The 21,047-nt window shown below is 46.4% G+C and overlaps 1 protein-coding gene across 1 annotated transcript in view; it reads left to right on the top strand.

Moving 5' to 3' along the window:
• Positions 1-21,047, top strand: part of LOC144753162 (uncharacterized) — a 1,401,110-nt gene that overhangs the window by 1,146,115 nt on the left and 233,948 nt on the right. Inside the window, exon 7 of the mRNA XM_078640932.1 lies at positions 20,568-20,693. Within this exon, the coding sequence (XP_078497058.1) occupies positions 20,568-20,693 (126 nt within the window). The remainder of the gene's footprint in view (positions 1-20,567; positions 20,694-21,047) is intronic.

The raw sequence follows: 21,047 nt of genomic DNA, 5'->3' as shown, positions 1-21,047 counted from the left end.
CATCTGGGGAAAATATGTGGCGCAGTTATTCTCCTCTGTGTTGAAATTATTAAGTAGGAGCATTAATAACTCTGAGGGACCGGGTTTAAAAATAGCTGCCAGTGGCGCGCATGGAAGCCGACGTCTGCATTTTCCTAAGTGCCTGCTACAACATGTAGTTATCCAGTGTCAACAGCGAGGAACGAGCAGGCCGCGATAACCTATAGAAAACGAGCAGGCTGCGATAGCGCCCAGGAGTCGAGTTTTTGCACATTGGAAGATGCACCAAGAGGCAGCCGCGGCCGGCTGTAACTTTAAAAAAAAAAAAAAAACATCTGTGCTCACATAGTGTGGCAGCGCTCTAGTTGTTCCAAGGCGGAACAGGTAGTGACGACAGAGGAAGTGGAAGGCGGCCATACTGTTTCCCTGGCGCCGACCGCTAGGTAAGCCAGCCCCGGCGCTCCGAAATAAAGAGTATACAAACACCTAAACAGCGTCTGTACTCCATTACAATGGCGACGAGTCGGGACGAGTGAGGACCCGAACGCACACGCGACCCCTGCGGTGCGCACGCATCTCGCGTGAGGCGGAAAACGGCAACAGGAGCGCGGCAGAGGTGCCGGCAAGAAAAAAAAAAAAGCGCGAAAAGCACCAGGAGACCCACAAGCCAGTGAGGGGACACACACACACCATCTCCAGCACCCAGAACAGGCTACTGCTTACAGGAACAACATCAGGAGAAGGCAGAGACCTCAGAGAGGCAGCAGGAGACACCCACGAGGGGACAACAAGGTATCAAGCCCCATAGCACCACTGCAAGCCCTGGCAAGTGCTGTAGCTACAGCGAAAAAAGGCGCACGCTGGCGGATACTGCGGGCCCATCGGGTGAAAAGGCAGGAGGCAGCTCGGGGGCAGCGTCTCTCGCCACAGAGGGTGGATTGAGAGAGGACAGCGAAGGGGAACTCAGAGAAGACGAAGGAGGAGAGCAAGGCGCCCCAGGGAGTCCATCCAGGCGAACAGTCTCTGCACCACAGGCCAAGAGGACCGTCCAAGCCATGGCGAGCCAGAGCACATCACTCACCCAGCTAGTTCCATTTCTCACGAAGAGTGGAGAGCCGGAAAGAAAATGGGAGGACTGGAAGAGGTACTTCCTCAACTATCTGGAGGCGCTAGAGGAGGAAGGCGATACACCCTTCACGAGTAAGAGGAAAAAGAAGATCCTGCTCCATAACTTAGGTCCAGAAGGGCTCAGGATCTATGACACTATCGTGAAAGGGGAAAGAGCCGCAACGGATACGGAGGTGTTTGATCACGCCATCGAAGACTTAGACGCACATTACAGGCCTGTAGTGTGTGTCGCCATCGACAGATTTAACTTCTTTCAAAGGACACAGAAGAGCGGAGAGTCTGTTGACGAGTACGTCGTAGCACTGAGGAAGTTGGCTGTCACGTGCAAATTTGGTGGACTGCATGATGAACTCATCAGGGATCAAATTATTATGCATACCTCTAGTACCCACATACAAGAGAAATTGTGGGTGAATGGCGACGCTCCACTCAAGGAGATCTGGGCGATGGTAAAGAAAGCTGAGCTATCGAGAAGGTGTGCCCAAGCAGCGAAGAAGGACGCCCAGGAATCGCAAGCAGTGTGTAGAGTAATGGCGCCACACAGGAACGACCGTTGGAAGCAAACGGAGACGCGGAAGACCCAGGGAGGAAATAGAGCTGAATTCTCCACTAAATCACAGGCGGACAGCAAGACACACAGAACAGGAAAAAACCAGTGTTACAGGTGTGGTAGCAATAACCACATGGGAAATGACAAGGTGTGCCCCGCCTTCAAGGCCAGGTGTTCCTACTGCAACATCTTTGGACACTACGAGAAGGTGTGTCGTAGGAAACCGAAGAATGCCGTAGTGCGCTTGGTAGACCATGATCAGAGAGAGGATTCCAGTGATCAGGACGACAAAGGTGAGGAGGAAGAATTCCTGTACATTGATGTCCAGGTTCTGGAGATGGATGGTTCCAACACAGACAGGCCTCGTCTCGACATGCACATAGGGGGGATACCCTTGGAGATGATCGCGGACAGCGGAGCACCCATCTCAATTGTTCAGAGGCAGGTATGGGAAGACAACTTTGCGGCGAAGATCAAAGAAACACTCCTACCCATGGATGTGAGACCTGTAACGTACACTGGACAAAAGATCCCCATGTTGGGATACTGCCCGCTCTTGTTTGAATTTAGAGGTCGCCATGCGCAGTGCAAGCTGTATGTAGCGGAGAGAGGCCCGTCCGTTCTGAGTTGGAAGGACCAAGGAGCTTTGGGGATCCAGCTCAACCCGGGTGGCATAGAGAAAATCCTACTCATGGACATGGCGGTCAGGGAAGACGTGCAGCTGTGGAGGAAAACATATCCCAAAGTATTCAACGGGCAGATTGGCGAGTTGGGCAAGTACACGCACCTCATCAAACTGAAGGAAGGGGCAGTTCCAGTAGTGCACAGAGTGAGGAACATTCCGTTCCGCAGCAGAGAGGCAGTACAAATAGAGCTGGACAGGTTGGAAAAGGAGGGAGTCATCAGGGCGATAGAAAGCGCGGAGTGGCTGTCTCCCCTGGTTGTAGCCCAAAAGCCCAACGGCAAGGTACGTCTCTGCGTGGACTTAAGGGAGTTAAACAAAAACATTGTCATAGACAAATTCCCCTTGCCGCGCATCAGTGAAATGCTGGCAAAAACAAAGGACGTCACATGGTTTTCCACAGTGGACCTCTCGTCGGCCTATCATCAGGTTAAGCTTCATCCGTCGTGCACCCACCTCACGTCGTTTATCACACCCTTCGGGTGCTATGAGTTCGTGAGGATGCCCTTCGGCTTAGCTTCCGCCGCGGCCGTGTTCCAGAAAATCATGCATAAACTCCTGAAAGACCTTAAGGATGTTCTCTTCTTCCAGGATGACATTCTGGTAATGGGGAAGTCGAGGCAGGATCACAACGTGAAACTTCACAAGGTGCTACAGAAACTGCAAGACAGTGGATTGACTGCCGAGTGGACGAAATGCAATTTGGGAGTGCAGTCGGTCACATACCTCGGCCATGAGGTGAGTGGACAAGGCATAACTCAGAAGAAAACAAACATGAGAGCCATCATGGAAGCGCCCACTCCAGAACGGAAGGAAGATGTTCGGTCATTCCTAGGGATGGCCGAGTATTACAGCAAATTCATCCCTCATTTCGCAACAAAAACACACTACATACGACAACTGCTCAAGGAAAAGAACAGGTTTCAGTGGGGAAAAGAGGAGCAAGAAGAATTCGACGCACTCAAGCGAGAAATGGGTACAGCCATTCCCCTCAAGGGATTTGACCCCAGAGCTGAGTCTATTCGCACCACGGACGCCAGTGACCGAGGCCTAGGAGCGGTCCTGATGCAGAGAGAGGAGTCAGGAGAGATGTCGACCGTCAGCTTCGCCTCCCGCTCGTTGTCGCCCAATGAGGAGAAGTTCAGCGTGGTGGAGAAAGAGATGCTGGCGGTAGTCTGGGCAGTAGAAAAATTCAGGCAATACTTGTGGGGTGCCAAGTTTCTCGTGAAAACCGATCACAAGCCTTTAGTTCGCGTCCTGACATCAAGCGGACATGACCATGCCACACCCAGGATTGCCAAGATGACCCTACGGCTATTGGACTTTGTCTATGAAGTCGAGCACATTCCAGGGCCACAGAACAAAGTGGCCGACTTCCTAAGCAGGGCAGCTGCCATGGAAGAGGCAAAGAATGAAGAAAGGCAAGAGTGGGAAGGATACGTGGTAGCCACCATCCAGGACACTGAGGAGGTAATAAGTGCCCAGGACTGAGAAGAAGCCTACAGGGAAGACACAGACCTGGAGGCCGTAAAAGGATATGTCGTTCATGGCTGGCCAGAGAAGAGGCACTTAAAGGAGGAACTGAAGAGATACTGGGAAGTCCGAGAGGAACTGTCTTTGGCCGAAAACCCAATGTTCTTACTCCGTGGGGACAAAGTGGTACCGCCCAGGAACATATTGGAACGGTTGATGTACTTACTGCATGAAGGGCACCAGGGCATCACAAAAACGAAGGCCTTAGCCAGACAGGCATACTGGTGGCCAGCCATCGACGCGCAGGTAGAAAGACACGTGCGCTCTTGCGAGTCTTGCGCGAAATCGGACAAAGCCCAGAGCATGCTGAGGCCACCGCTGGGAAGATTTCCAATTCCAGAGGGCCCGTGGGAGATGTTGTCAGTGGACATAATGGGACCGGTCCTGAACAAGGAGGGCACTCAAAAATACATGGTGGTTGCCATTGATAGGTATTCCAAGTGGCCCGAGCTACAAGTCTTGGAACGAGTGGATACCGAGGCAGTGATAAAATTTTTGCGTACCACATTTGTCAGCGAAGGCATCCCGAGGACCATCACCTGCGACAATGGACCCCAGTTCACGTCAGAAAAGTGGATTGCCTTCACAAACAGAAACGGAATTGAAGTGAAACACACCCCGATCTACCACCCGGCGGGAAATGGCCAGGTGGAACGCTTTAATCGAGTGATTATGGGCACCATTCAGGCCGCCATTGAGGATGGTAAGGATTGGGAAATGGAGTTGGAGAAGATGATATGGGCATACCGAATCACACCGGGTAGCACAGGCTACAGCCCCTTCAAGATCTTAAGAGGCAGGGAGGCCTTCACCAAAGACAATGCAGCATGGAGGAAGCTGATTGTCCAGAGTAAGTGGTCACCGGCGGTGGTCAGGAAAAATTTGGAGAGAGCCCAAGAGGTCTACACGGCACACTACAACAGAAGACGGAACACTCAAAGTACAGAACTTGACAAAGGTGATTGGGTGAGGGTGAAGCTTGCCATCATGAAGAAGAAAGGAGAGAGCAAGTTCTCACCTCCCCTCAAGGTGGTGGAGCCATACGCTAGATCAGCTCTCCTGAGCGATGGTAAGATTTGGTCCATGGACAGAATGGCCAAATGCAGCAAGATACTGAAGTGGGAAGATGAGGCGGAAGAAGGAACAGAGGATGTCATAGAGGATGGAGAAAGTGTAGGTGGAGAAAGGCAAGGAGAGTACGTGAACGGAACGGAAGGACAAACGGCAGGTGAAGGAAGAGCGAGTAGAGAGAGCACGGAAGGAAGGAGCAGAGGCGAAGAAGAGAGTGAGAAGATGGCGAAGGACGGCAGAGCGGAGGGTGCGAGAGAGAGAAAGGAACAAGAGACCACAGGAGGAGAGAGAACGAGTGAGAGAAGAGAAACTCGAGCTGGACGGAGAATTAAGGTACCGGAGAGATTCAAGGACTATGAGATGGACTGGAAGTAAGACTTTTGTAAATTTGTTTATTGTGATTAAAGGGGGGAGATGTGGCAGCGCTCTAGTTGTTCCAAGGCGGAACAGGTAGTGACGACAGAGGAAGTGGAAGGCGGCCATACTGTTTCCCTGGCGCCGACCGCTAGGTAAGCCAGCCCCGGCGCTCCGAAATAAAGAGTATACAAACACCTAAACAGCGTCTGTACTCCATTACACATAGGTAATTACTGGCTTTCGCTTGCATTTTTGCAAGCAGCGGCTCCAGGATTTGGTCGGCTTTGCTGAGGGAGATATTCGTGTTAACCTCGTGGTTTTCCTCGATGCGAAACCAGTGTCTCGAAAACCACAAATAATTGAGCTAAAGGCAATTAAAATTCCCGGCCTAAGCGGCCCAGTAAGCCAAGGCTCTTTATGGGATACAGAAGGCCTTCCGTGGGGGACGGTATCATGTCTAAGTTGGGCCTAGCGTTATAAAACAGCTGTAATGTAAGCAGTGCGCGTAAACAAACGATGCTATCCTTCTGTTGCCGTACATACTAGTACTCGAAGTCAACTGATTGTGAAAATTCACAGCAACAACCTGAAACCGGCCTGTTTATGACCTAGAAGGCGCTCATATTGTGCGCAAGGGAGGCAAAGAAAACCCACCATCTTTCTCACAGAATATTAATAGTAAAAGGTTAAAAGACCGGTCTAAGTTTTTGAGCTATGTGCCTCCTTGAGGAAGAAACTTCGGTGCTGTTTGAAAAGGTAAGTTCTGCAATACCATATTTTTGATTGAATGTGCATTATATGGGTGCCAAAAAATAAGAATAATAAGTGGACATGCTGAAAATATAGTCTGCGAAGTTATACCCCTGGCCTAGGAGACCTCAGGATGTATGATAAACTGTTCTGGGATTTTATTGGAAAGTTGATTTGGCCGTAAAGTACGTGATGATAAATTTTAACTCCTAAACTATACAAACAGAAACTAAGCAACTGTCAGGAGTGCACATTGACAGTTTAGGTGATTTTAAGGACTCGTCTACAGATAAGTTTGAGCTTTCTGTTGTTGAGAGACCGAATGTGGTCACCAGTGGCCGCTCCTCCGCTAAGGCAGATGAGCGTCGCCCCCTGCTATGCCAGCAGTAGAAAGGAAAACAAAAATTATAAGAACCAGCGTTATTATCATTTTAGTTTTCCATTTCCTGGTGCGGGGCTGGACTAGACTGCCAGAGCAGGGACCAGGAGGAGTGGTTGCTCCACTCTGAAGTGCGCGTAACTGTTTGGCCTGCCCTCTCGGGCCGGCCAAACAGTTATGCGCACTTTGCTTGTTCTGCATTCAGGCTGCATTACAGCCTGGGTGAAGAACATGCCCAGGCTCCCATTCCCTGGCTGAGCACAGAAGCACGGCGCGCAGGCCAAGGACAGCGCTGCATTGCAGAGTTGTGATTGGCTAGAGGAGTCAAGAGCCTGGGTGCTTCCGAGGAGCAAGAAGACGCGGCGACCGGACTGAGAGGCGGCGGCTGGCCGGTTGGCTGTCCTGAAGTTATTTATTTATTTATTTTTTCATTTAAAAACCCCATCTACCTCCCCCTCCCCGCCACCCCCTGTAAATAGCAGCCGCCACTGGTCTATGCCAAAACTTGCAAGAGGCTTTGCGACATTAGACTGTGCTAATTGAAAACTTTGTTACCGATTTCCATTAAGAGGTTAATTCTAAATTTAGTAAAACCTTTACAATATATCTGAAAAAGAATAAATGTTTGTCACCAAGAAACTTGAAATTATTCTAGCAATTAAAGCCTTTAGATTTGTTAATTAATCAGTTGCACACACTAACATTTCTTTCATGTAAAAGGGCACCATGAAGAGAAAGTATAGGGCCGATTACGATGGCGGACGGACCTGCGTCCGTCCGCCACCCCCCGAGGTGGAAGGACCGTCCGCAGGGGCAGCGGCGGTCCCTCCGTTGGAATTAGGATGTGACCGCCACCCTGGCGGTCACATCCCGTATATTTAACAGGGCGGCGGGTGCTGCTTTAAGCAGCACCCGCCGCAAAGTTAAAAATGCACGCTATGCATTTGCATGCACAAAGCGGCAGGCACCGTGCCGTGCCTGCCGCATTGTGCATGCAACTGCAGGGGGGTACCATAGGTACCCCCCATGTGCACCGCCCACCCCCCTCTTCAACCTGGGGGCCCGCAACGGGCCCCCAAAGCAGGAACCGTATGCCTTTTCGGCATATCCCCCAGCTCATCCTAATATGTCTGGCGGTGTCTGATAGACACCGCCACCATATTAGAGCTTTTCTGCCGCGGTCGCAAGGCGACCGCGGCGGAAAAGCGGCAGACGGTCTTCCCCTCCACCACGGTCCTCCCCCCCCGCCATCGTAATATGGCGGGGCAAGAAAGGTGGCGGACGGGCAGGGATGGCGGATGGATCGCCACCGCCTGTATGGCGGTGGCGATCCGTCCGCCATCCTAATTGACCCCCTTGTTAGGTCTTGGCTAGCCAGCACACTCGCTGTCACTTCAAGACATTTTGTTTACAGTTAGTGGGCTTAGGCCCACCCACAGGCTTACCATTTGTTAGTTGCAACGTCATTCTCATATTTGTTTATTTATTTATGCATTTTTATATAGCGCGGACTTTACCCGAATGTGTCAGAGCGCTTCACAATAGGAACAGAACTGATACATGAGAACATTACAAGAGAACAAATACAAAAGCAAACGTTACATTACATGAGGCAAAAGTGACAATCACGAGCAAACAAAATACAAGAGGTAGCAAATGGTGCATTACAGGAGGAAAAAGTGACATGTGTGCAGGTTACAAAAGCGTACAAAGTATAAGTAGAGGAATAATACTGCAATAAATGGGGGAGACTCAAACACAAGAACAAACGTTACGTAGGCAATGGTGGCACTTGTGCAAGTATCGAAAGCAAACAAAATGTTAGAGGTAGCAAACAGTGATGTATGCAGGTTACAAAAGAGTACCAAACACAGGTAAAAGGGTAATGCTGCAATAAATGGCAGACTCTCAAACCACAAGAACACACTGGGAAGGCACTTCCATAGTCATGGAGAATAGAAATTTTCTATACTAAAAGGTCTTCCTCCAGATAATAGAGAGGGCATGAATTAACTTTGGAAGTGTCTTTGAAGGAGGAGAACTTTGAGGTCAGTTTCGAAGGCCTGGGAGGAGGTGGTGGTCCGGAGCTGAGGCAGAAGTGAGTTCGAGATTCTCACTGCGTTGCCTGAAAAGGATTGGGCCATCGATCTTTCCTTCTTGAAAGTGGGAGGTTCAAGCAGTAGATTTTCAGCATTTCGTGATGGTCTAGAGCCTCCAGAGAGTTTCAGTTTATTCGCCAGGTAGCGAGGAGAGGAGGATTGCAAGGCTTTGTGGGTGATGCAGGCAGTTTTGTACATAGATCTTGCCTCGATGGGAAGCCAGCGGAGGGTGGATAACATGGGTGTGATGTGGTCGCTTCTTTTGGCCCCATAAATGAAACAAGCTGCTGAATGGAGAACAGACTTAAGGGGGGACAGGTGGGATTTGGGGAGGCCAGTAAGAAGAGAATTGCAGTAGTCCAGTCTGGAGAGGACCAGCGATTGGACCATGGTTTTAAGGTCATGCTCCGGGAAGAAGCGACAAATCCACCAAAGAAGGCGCAGTTGGTATCGAGCAGACTTTGCAATTGAATTAATGTGGGAGAGTAGATTGAGTTTTGTGTTGAGTATTACACCAAGGGATTTTGCGCTGTCGACAATGATGGGTTTATTGTTCAGTAGATTCATCTGGTCCATCCATGATTGAACCGGGGGAGGAGAAGGTGAGGAGGAGAGCAGGAGGAATTCAGTTGTGGAGGGATTCAGAATCATTTGATGTGTTGACATCCAGTTTTGAATGGAGTCCAGAGTAGAGCTTAGGACGGAGAGATCGTGAGTGGAGGCAACCTTGAGGTAGATTTGAGTGTCGTCTGCGTAGAGATGATAGTGGACCCCGGATTTACTTAGGATATTTCCCAGTGGTTCCAAATAGAGATTGCACAGTGTGGGTGCAAGTATAGAGCCTTGAGGAACACCTTGACCCCCCGCCAAAGGAGATGAAAGACTGTCCGCTATTTTAATCATTTGGGATCTATCAGAGAGGAAGGAAGCAAACCATTTAAGCACAGTGCCCTCCATGCCCATTCTCTGTTGAAGTGTGTAAAGGAGGGTATTGTGATTGACAGTGTCAAAGGCTGCAGAAAGGTCAAGGAGAATTAGAAGACAGCGCGTCATCAATCACTTGCAGCAAGGCTGTTTCAGTGCTGCAGTTTTGGATGAAGCCGGAATGAAAATTGTCAAGAAGATCATTGTCCTTGATATGACGAGAGAGCTGTTTCGCAACACATCTTTCTGTGATCTTCGCAAGAAAGGGTAGGTTAGTGATGGGGCGGAAGTTGTTGAGGTCATTCGCATCAGCAGTGGGTTTTTTAAGCAGAGAGGTGACCTGCCCAGTTTTGAAGGGAACAGGAAGGGAGCCTTGACAGAGGGAGAGGTTGACCAGAGTCGTTCAATAGGGAAGAGAATGGGTATAGAAGTCAATGGCAATGGCACTAGGGATGGGGTCAAGAGAATGGTTGGAGGGCTTTGTTTTGAGGATGCACTTGAGGAGGACATCTTCAGAGATGGGGTCGAAGTTCTGCCAAATAGCTAGTGATTTGCGCTCCTCTGGAGGGGTAGGATGAGCGACCTGATCCACAAGTGATTTCACTTTTTCATCAAAGAATACTGCGAAATCCGCAGCTTTCTTTGTAGAATCCTCCAACTTGGAGGTTGGGGGAGAGCAGTTAGTATTCTTGATGAGATCAAATAGTTTTTTGGGTCTATTTTTGGCTGAGTCAAGGAGGGTTCTGAAGTGTGATGCCTTCCCAAGGAAGATGTGCTTGTGGTACTTGGATCTTGCTGAACGAAGCATGACCAAATTATCGGTGGAGGGCGCTTGCCTCCATTGTTTGTCCAGGAGTCTTAGGTGCTTCCTTTCTTCATAGAGGGATTTGTTGAACCAAGGTGCTGAGGGAATGGGCCTTTTCTTTTTGCTTTGGAGAGGAGCGCCGTTATTGGTTTCGACTGCAAGGACTGAGAGGCATTGGGAGGTGAGATCGTCAACATCTAGGTCCTTTGTTGCAGTTTGCCATAGCATGCATGTGTCGTGCCTCTTCTTGTGTTTGGACTTCCTTTAGAGCATGGACCAAGTACTTGTGTCTATCCACTGCTACAGTTTTTGGAGCTGTTTTATTATTGTTTATAAGCAGTCCATATGAGTGCTCGTGTTTTTAGTCGATCGTGTCTCCTTCCACCCGCCCCATTCGTGTTGCCTCTTTTCCGTTTCACCCCCTGCCCCATCTGTTTCTTCTTTAACAACCCCTCCTTCCCAAAACCACTCACTTGTATTCATCTTTTTTTTGTTGCTTGTTGACTCTACTCCCCTGCACTTCGCATCCGCTAACAAATCATGGCCTTCTTAGTTGGAGTCCTACTTTTATGTGCTTTAAATGGAGAGTAGTACTTTGCATGACTTTAAAACTAATGTGAGCGTGGGCTATGCAGAGCCTAAGGCAGCCTTGCCTCCCAGACTTCAGGACAGCAGTGAAGTCATGCTACAATTAGCAGCCTCCTCCAGCAGCTGCCGAACATTGAAGGGGGATTTGCTTCCAACAATTAAGTCCCACCGCTGCTTGCACTTTCATAGAAGGCCCGAGATACAAAAGTGTAAAGTGTAAATACAGGAGCCACCAAGAATGGGGACAACAAGGGTAAACAGACACAGCTCTGTAAAAAGTCTTTGTTTTATTTGGACGCCCCCTTTTCCGGTTTATTGATTGTTTCTTTCCCACTCATGTTTCTTCTTTTCATAGTTTGTTTCCCTTCGCTTGAGCACCTGGTTCAGGTTCACAGATAGTGATCAGGTGTATGTCCGCACACAGAGTTTTTAACTTTCAGGGATTCTTGCGTGAGTAGGTAATTGAGGCCTACTTTTTCCCCCTTTGCCGTCTTATTTGTAGTTTTTTTTTATAATTGAATAAAGAAAGAAATACAAGTCCCAAAATTCAAAGTAAAAAAAACCTGGACTGGAGGAACTACTCAAGGAGAGACATGGACATTTGGGATATTTGTGCTCCATTGCTTCCTCTGTTAACTTGACGGAACAGTAACAGACAATCAGGTTGCTTTGAATTGGGCCAATAAGCAATTAAATTAGCAGGAAACCAAGTTACATGAACTGCCAGAGGAGCGTCCTACTCATGTGTTCTTCAAACATAGAGTACTTCGCACTTTACATGCCTCTGTGCAATGTTAATGGGAGCGTATTTTTCTTGGGCTGTACCTCCCACCCTCCTGTTGTCTATGTTGCTTTTCCCATCATCTACCCTTCTCTTGATTGTGTGCCCCTGTCCCCCCACCTGCCATAAGAAGGACAACCATTGGCAAAGTTGATAGGTCTACTCAATGCGAGAGCTATTGGCTTTGTCAATGTCTTTTAGTAATGTTGTATAGCAGCATGGCTGCTGTTCAACATAACTGAGAGTCAGGGAAAAAAGCTCTATGACGCTGCTTTACAACATTGCTAAAAGACATTGACAAAGCCAACAACCCTTAAATTGCCGAGATCTATTGGCTTTGCCAATGCTTGTTTTTCTCTGGCAGTCTGTTGCTTCTTTCTGCTCATAGTGCAGAAACCCCCCTCCTTCCCTCTCAGCCTCATGGATTAACCATCCAGGAGCAATCCTGTTTTTAATAAAAGTGGGGACTGTTTAGTTGAAAATAGCTCGGAAAGTCTTTTCATTAGACCCTGCCCCCTTTAACCAGTGCATTTACTTGTCTGATGTAGGTGGGGCTTGTCATTCACTCATTACCATTAAGTACTTAATCATTTAAGCCCAGAATTACAAGCTAGGAAAATCATAATGCTGAAAAAACTAGTAATAGTAATTGGTCAGTTTAAAGTGATTGTATACAAAAATGGAACTCTTGCAAATATTACCAGAGAAGAACTTTTTTTATTAAAAAAAAGTTAAATAGAAAATTAGGAAGAAAAGAAAATCGCAGAAAACAGTGATTCTTGTAAGTTTGAGTCTTTATGCTCAAATCCTTCCAGGAAGGAAGTCCTCTGGTGTCTGTCCTCCTCTACTTTATTCACATCTCTAACATCTGTCCCGTTCCCTCCTAACATCACACCAGCATGATACCAGGAAGTGAACACAGAAAAAGATGACCATGCCTCTCTTTTCAAACCTCTAAAGCACTAATTCATTCAATAGTACTTAGCTAACTGAACCTCTACAGCTCTAATTAGTTCATAAGTATTTAGCAAACCGGACTTTTGTAATAGTCTTTTAGAGGGGGCTCAGTCAGTAGTTCTTTACCTCATGAGACAAGGTGCTTAACTTCTCAACCACATCATTCTTCAGCCTGCCCACCAATCACCGTTCATTATAAAGCTGGGAACTTCCCAGTTATAAACAGGCGTTCTACCAGTTTTTGACAGCTGTGTTCAAAGTGGTTCATGTACGTTCCAAACTACTTTGTGGACCTCGGGACCCGCTACCCTCACCCAGAAATCCCTGTTCCTTGTACCGAAACCATACGGATCACACTTGAACCACGACGTAAGGCCTTTAGTTTCCAGCCTGTTTATCTACTGTCAGTGGCCGCTCCTCTGCTATGGCGGAGGAGTGTCGCCCCCCTAATAAAATGTCAGGAAAGAAAAAATAAAACGATAAACACGTTTTATTATCATTTTATTTTTCCTTTACTGCTGAGTCTTGGGGGCGGGGCCAGGGGGATGACAGGAGGAGTGGTAGTGCATTGCCTTCAGTGCGCATGATGGTTTGGCCGACTGTCTTAGGCCTGCCAGACCATCATGCATGAGAGCAGCTTCAGGATTGGCCGCAGGGCAGACTGTGAGCCGGCTGAAGGTAAGTATAAAAAATATATTATTCTTTCTATTTTGCCCACACGCCATCCCTATGCCTCCATTCCCCGCCTGCCCCGCCACTGGTCCACAACACCGGCCGCTACTGTCTACTGCCACTAGCATGGGAACCCCCTGCCTCGAGACTTCCATACCTGCTCCTTATTGTCTTAAAATCAGTCTAAAGAGCCATCTCATTTATCTGGAGAGAAAACATACAGAGGATCACTTCACATTCAAAAAGTAACAACTCTATCTGGGGGTTGAACCATGTAACTTGCCTATTTTTTCTTTTCGCTGATCATCTTTGACTAATCAGTATCTATTTACCAATGCTTCAGTCAGCTTCTCCGATTTATGAGGTCTTGCCTGGCGAAAGCAGCGCATGCGCTACCCTCGCCAGAGAGGACCTTTTGGAATCAATTCTCCGCTTGGGCTCATGCACGCGCCTGCATGGATAAAGATGGCTGCTCTCGCCATCTGTCCAAAGAAGACAGCATGCGCGTGTCTTTATGGACAGTAGACAGTCCGACGCGATCTTGCGATGCTTTCGTTGTCATAGCAACAAAAAAGCAATCGCTTTCACTGCTGCTTGTTTCTGTTTGCCCTCCTCTGCCCTCGCTTGTCCTAGCTGATCCGTGGGGGGTTTCGCCCGCTCTACTTTGCCTCCTAGGGTCATGTTAAAGTGGTCTCGCGCCTCTCTCGGGCCCACACTTTTTTTGGGGAAGGTGTGTGGTGTGAGGGAAGAGAGTGTGTGATGAACGTGTTCTACCTCGTGTCTTTCTTATGGCCTCTCTTAATCGTAAGGGTTGATATATGGGTAAGTTATTTATGGCTGTTAAGATCTCGAAATGGCCTAAATTCCAGACACACTTCTCCCTCTGTCCTCGTCTCATTTTGCTCGCACACACATCAGTCTCTCTTTTTTTCATTACTTCTCTGTCTCACTCCCCTTTACTTACACATGTCTTCTTAACGCATTTCTCTCACTACCGTCTGTCCTTTCCCCTCACATTACCCATACTCAACCCCTTTTCTACGCCTCACAATGCAACCTTTCTTTCCTCTCCCTCCTGCCCCACACACCTCGATGCTCGTCCCCTTTCATGTCACTGACGTCCCCTCACACACTTCTCCGCTACCTTCTCTGCTTTTCCAACACATAGGTAATCAGGAATCATTGGTGCAGCCGATAAACTGGCCCCGGGGCCCAGGAGTGACACGAGCCCCTTGCTCCATAGTAAGGGCTATTTTTTAATACCCAACAATAGTGCCGGGAGTCCATTTTCTTTGCTTGCAGTAAGGCGCTGGCACCCTTGCTACTCCGTTGCGCGTCACTATCTACTTTGCTTTTGTCCTTACAGACACAATGTTTTCCCTTCTTTCATCCCTTTTGCTTGCTTTTCTTTCTCCTTAAATCCTCACCCTATCCCAACTTTCCTTTCCCACGCATATGGCTTTTTCTTTTTTCTTACTCTGCCATCTCTTCATCCCATCACATATTTGATTGTTTTGCACCTGACCCTCATTTCCCTTTTCAGCCTCAGCCTCCCTTTTCATTCACGAGATCCCCATTCTCTTGTCTACTTTTGTCCTCCTGCATCTCCCACCTTTTCCCTGATTCAGTTCCTCTCACATCCTTGTGCCCCTTCTCTCCAAACCCCACATTTCTCTCCATTTCCCTCCAAACATCCTTTTCTTCTATACTGCTTCCCTCTCACATTTCCATTGTTCCCTTCCAAAAAGGGCTCCCCACTTCCTTTCCATTGTTCCCTTCCAAAAAGGGCCCCTCACATCTTTTCTGATGCTCTCTTCAACAAGCTTTTGCAATGCAATAGGTCTCGCATTCACACGAGTGTGAGCTATTGGCATTGTAAATGACAATGCCTTTTATTTATGTTTTGGTTTTAAAAACTTAAATAAAAGGCATTGTCATTTACAATGCCAATAGCTTAAACTGGCGTAAATGCGAGATCTATTGTATTGCAAATGCCTGTGTTCTTCACTGTGCTACAGTGCTTTCAGTGTACTATTGCTGCTCTTACGTTTATTGCATTTCCATACAAAATGTCATCATGCTCTTGTCAAATAAACGTATATGTGTGAAATATTGACATCTTTCGATCATGAGAATTTTCTATTTGGTCTTCTTTTGAACTGAAAGATTAATAACTTTTTGGAGACTACATCTTCCTTGATAGTAGGCTTTTTTCAAAATATTAGAGTAACTATCCGCTCCTTTATCTGTCCCTGAGACAGTGCTCACCTTAGATTAAAGTATTTAATAACTAGTTACTGACGTGCTTAGGAAATTGTTACTGAAACCTCATGCTTTATTAAAGCCTCATATATAAAAAGACATTGATAATTCGAAAAGCAAACTTCAGGTATCATATATAGATTTTTTAATACAACAGTGGGCCATACATTAACGTGTGAATGAGTGAGAAAACGTGCTTGTGGGTCATAAGTGATTCACATAAAGTATTTAGAAAAATAGTGAAAGCAAGAGGAACGCTAGAAGAGCAAAAGTAATCTAATTATGGCGTTTTATAGAATCTTTGCAGGTTACAAACAATGTTATGTTTAGTTCTTCGACTAACACTTCAATTTAATGTCACAATAGATAGAGAGCCCTTCTTATTCTACTGTATCTTTGTACGTCTGTAGTATCTTACCTTAGCAGTCGCCTATGTGTGCAGTAATAACATTAGCTAAATATAGTATACTAATACGAAGTACAGCCACAGATGTAAGATGACATTGTGTGTATTGATACTTTTGCTCCGGCTTATGTAATTCTCTGTAAGGGACACTAAAACAAATAATGTGAGTGGGTTTATGTGAACAATTGCAAAGCAAAGCTTGGAACGCCAAAAAGCTTGAAAGATCATGCTGCAACTTAAAAAATCAAAAGTTCCTGTTGACATTTAGACGTGAAAAAAGAGTACATTTGAATTTCCTACGATATGAAAAAAAGATATATTTTTTTCATTTAACATTGTCATGGCTCTTCATATGGTTTCCTTTTGATGTTTTAGTGCCATGTTTTGTGTTTATTCTGCCACAATGAGCCTGAAGCATTTTCCTTTGTGTGGCTACTCAATTGTTGTTTGCAACTTTAGGGGCATGCTCCCCGCCCCTCCCTTTATGCGCAGAAACTAGCACTGTCTCTTTTCTTTGCTTTTACCACTTATTTCTGCAACGTTTTTGCTCTTCTCGGTTTCATTTTGTAATGTTAACCTGTAAGAAGACTGGAAGGCAAATTGTACTGGACTTGACTTTCCTAAATTTCCTTCCAGTATGAACCACTGACTAAGAACATTTTCACAACTGGTCCTTTGAAAAGGAAATTTTTACAACTGGTCCAGAAGCCATGCTGATCTAGTAATTACGCAGCTGATAGATATCGTTACTGTCCGGTGAAGTATTTTCCAATTGTACAATTACCGTACCATTCAGGGCCGGACTGGGAACCGAAACCGGCCCTGGTAAACTGCTCGGCCTGCTCCCCCTCCAGGGGGTAGGGGTGCGGTCGAGCTGTTTTCTAGGGTCGGTTTTGGCCGATTTTGTTACTGGGGGCAGATATTCCCAGCCCCGGTAACAAAAACAGCCCCCAGGGGCCCAAAACTGGCCCCCACCCTTGCGGCCAACTGGGGAAATGCCCGGTGCCCACTTGGGCCCGTCCAGCCCTGGTACCATTCAGAGTTTTCCTGCTTGGAATGAGGACTAACATGCACAATCCTGTGGGAGGGGGGCATAGCCCTAGCCCTGAGTGGATAAGGCCAAACCCTCTTCAAGATGGAGGGCACTGAAAAATGTGCTTCACTTCGCCCACAGCACCTGAGGGGTGGAGTTGACGAAGCGGGGCACACCTCCTGTTCTCACCTAGGTTTTCCCGCTGGTTCTCCCACCAAAAGTAGGGGTTGAACCAGGGGACCTGATTGGCAGGGACCCGGTGCACTTTCAATCAAAACCACATCATTTTCCAGGCAAAAAGAGGGTGGCTTACCATGTCAAAAGAGGCATTTTCTCTCGAGGTATAACAAAGCTCATGAAGATTCTCCGAAGGATGCACTTTCCTTCTGATGCTAGGGGCTTAGCTATCAATAGTGCAGTAGACACAGTGGCACGGAGACACCAAGAGTAAGAGAGGTACCTTGCACAATAATGTTGTCTATTATTATCCATTTAGTGGATTATGGGGCTCATTTTGTAAGCTTTCATTAGGGCCCATAACACCCTTTATAGGCACTGCATGATGCTAAACGTTTGGACAGTTTTGTAACCCTATAGATTACCAAATATTTCTAACTCCAGCTTTTTCTCAACCCTACCCTTACTTGTGTACCTGAATCTTTACCCATAGGTTTTTTTGTCATAATTCATGCCACCTCCCACCACCAAGAATACATTAGCATTTTCCTTCCTTCCTGCGCTGTAAATCATTTGTTGATATTTGGCTCAGAACCATTTGTCCTGCAACCCAATGCTACCTAATCACCTAGCGTGAAATCATACTGAGTATGTTTTCGAGCTGTTTCTCATTAGGCATGGCCGCTTATTTTATGCTTTAGATTAAGGGTGATTTTCACTAAGATATTTAATAATGAATGTTTGAATAGGAGCGCCCCTGGTTCAGCAAAGGAGACTTAACTACCTGTCTCCCATGTCACTAAGGGACTTTTTTAGAAATTGGCAGGCGGTATACTGAGTTTGGCATATGGGATACTCTGTCAAAATATGACTGATATTCTGTTCACTATATTACGAGTGCCGTAGGCTATAATGCACTTGTAATACCGGCAAACTCAAAATAAGGCAATATGCATTGAAATGTTATTGTGCCAATGTAAAGAATGTGAAACCATAAAGTTTCTTTACTTTTTTTTTTTTAACAGGCAAATGAGGATTTAGATATAGTGTATTTTGCCTAGCCATGCATGCTAGAAAACAGAGCAACACATATGGGGTCATTTCGATGGCGGTCGGACCTCATTCCAATGGCTCATCCACTATGGGGCTGTGCCCCCCCTAAGCATCCCTGCACCATGTGGCAGGCACCGCATGGTACCTGCCACACGGTGCAGGGATGTTTTTAAAGTAAATATTTTGTATTGCGGCGTGTGCTGCAGCCTGCAGCACAAGCCATAATAGAAAATATATACTTAACGGCCGCCGTGAAGGAGGTCACATTGTAATGAGGGCAGGGGTACTGTTGACTCCTTGTCGAGCGGTCCCTCATCCCCTAAGGTGGACCGGCATCATAATGATGCCTATAGTGGGGAAAAAAGGAGAAGTCTATTCTACCATTCCTCAAAAAATGTATTGCAATGCTTTTCTGGTGCTCAGATTTTCAAAACCCTTGTGAGAACATGCCAGTTAATGGACCATCATTGACTTATTGGACAGACCCAATGCTAATCTCCTAAGGTCCGTTAGAGGGAGCTGCCAGCAGAGGTGCACTATTTGTCTTTTCTTCTAATTGGTAGTGGTTGCCTATAACATGCGAACCTTTGCTCACATTTTAGCTAATGCCTCCCATTTTATTTAAAGCTAATGTGCAAATCAGACTTGATCCTTCTCAATTAGCAACAGTCCAGCCATTTTGTCCCCATTCCACCCTTGAATTTTTTAACTTGACTTTCATTAGCCAGGATGACAAACCCAACCTGCAGAATGCCCTTGATGAAGATCATGATTCTGTTTTACCTGCTCATCCTGAACCATCTTGTCTCTTCCCCATCTTTTGTCTAAGATAAGGATCTTTTTGGTTCCTCCTCCTCGTTTCATATTCCCTTTTCGTTTTAGGTCGAGCCTAGAGTCAGCGTGCATGCGCTGCTCTGCGAGACTTGTTGCAGTGGAGTTGGGAATAGAAGCCCCACCCACTCTCCACCTATATTTGCAATTGGCTTGTGTAATTTTCCTTCCTAAATGCTGGTTTCTGATTTGTAAATAGGCTTGTTAGTCCCACCTTAGTACCGCTTTGTCTTTATTTGTAACTTCCCATGGCGACTGACCCTTTTACTTCCGAATGTTACACAGTACGTGTTCTTAAGTCTGTAGGCACTATTTTATTTATCCAGTTTCTCTTACTGCAGAAATGACGTGCTTTGTTTACATTCAGTCTGTGGTGCCTTCTTTACAACCCGCCCTCCCTCCCATTGTCCATTCCTTCTTTACCCCCGCCCTTCCTCCCGTTGTCTGTGATGCCTACCTTACCCCCGCTCTACATCCCATTGTCCATGATGCCTAACTTACTACACCCTCCCTCCCATTGTCCGTGATGCCTAACTTACCCCCGCCCTCCCTCCTGTTGTCCGTGATGTCTACATTACCCTTGCCCTCCCTCCCGCTGTCTGTGGTGCCTACCTATTGGCTATGCCAATGCTTTAAAAAAAAAATGTATATGCAAAATAGTGGCAGCCACACGTCTCACTGAACGCGACTCACCCAACTTGTTTAAAAAATGTTTTTATTTACATGCTAAATAATGGCAGACGAGCGCAACGAGACGCACGGCTCACCCAACATGAAACAAGCATTTGCAATGCAGTGGGTCTAGCATTTACGTGAGTTTCAGCTTTTGGAATTGTAAATGACAATGCCTTTTATTTATGTTTGGGTTTTTAAAACATAAATAAAAGGCATTGTCTTTTACAATGCCAATAGCTTAAACTCGCGTAAATGTGCAAACTATTGCATTGCAAATGCTTGTTGTTTTTCCCCTAGAAAATTGAGGACCTCCCTCCTCCTCGACCACCAGTTTTTTTGCACTTTCTAAGACTGAGCCTATTTTCCCTTCACCCATTGCTTTTTGTGTACTATTTTATTTCCACTTTCAACTGTGACTCTTCCTCTGGTCCTTCATTTCCAGTATCGATAGATCTCGAAAATAGACTATTCTACATGTTTTTTTGTTTCCACTTTGTCTTTTTTTCTAGTCTTGTTTTATTTATTTATGTGTTGTTAAAATCCCTCTTATTTTATGAGTTGTAAGACGTTTTTAAAGTTTTTTTACATATATATATTCAATAAAAAAAAAATAGATTTTCCTCACATTGGCAATTATTTAAAATATAGATTCACCAGCCTGGGCTCATCAAAATGGTGTGCTCCATTCTAGAAATTCATTAAAATTAAGTAGTACCTCATGTACCTGCATGTTGGGGCATTCCTATGATGTGTCTCGTACCTAAGGCCCAAATTATTATTGTTAGATGAGGGAATCTGGAGCTTCCCTTTCTGGTCTGTAAAACGTCATCAGTCCTTTTGAGGCTGTAATCTTGTTCTTTTCGTTCCTTATTTAGCTGTGAACTCTTGCTCTGTCAGCAATGGAGGTTGTGAACATGACTGTGTCCAGCTCACATCTGCCCACTACCAGTGCCGGTGTAGGCAGAACTACCAACTACGGGGTGATGGCAAGCACTGCGATCGTAAGTAGTCACAGAAGTTTCCTGTCCATTTGGCTCTTTGCTACTTCTTGCTTGTTTATTATGTTGTTTTATGTTATGAGACATTTTGCTTTCAAACTGTATCTATGATTCCAAGCGCTCTGTGTAAGCAGTGTTCAATATAGCCTTAGAGGCCACCATAGCAGGCTCAAAGGAGCGGGCCTTTAATGGCCGATCGAGCGTACTACGGAGGGCTCTAAGCCTATTAGAGGGCAGAATGTTCTAATTTGTAAAACATATACCTCATGGAGCTCGAGGGGAGTTGAAATCCCCTTGGGCTCTGTGAGGCCTTTGTTCACAGCTTTTGCTGTGAACAAACATTGGAATGTTGATGAT

This window comes from Lissotriton helveticus, chromosome 5_1, assembly GCF_964261635.1.
Source record: "Lissotriton helveticus chromosome 5_1, aLisHel1.1, whole genome shotgun sequence".
Classification (NCBI taxonomy): domain Eukaryota; kingdom Metazoa; phylum Chordata; class Amphibia; order Caudata; family Salamandridae; genus Lissotriton; species Lissotriton helveticus.
This window is presented reverse-complemented; position numbering and strand designations above follow the sequence as displayed.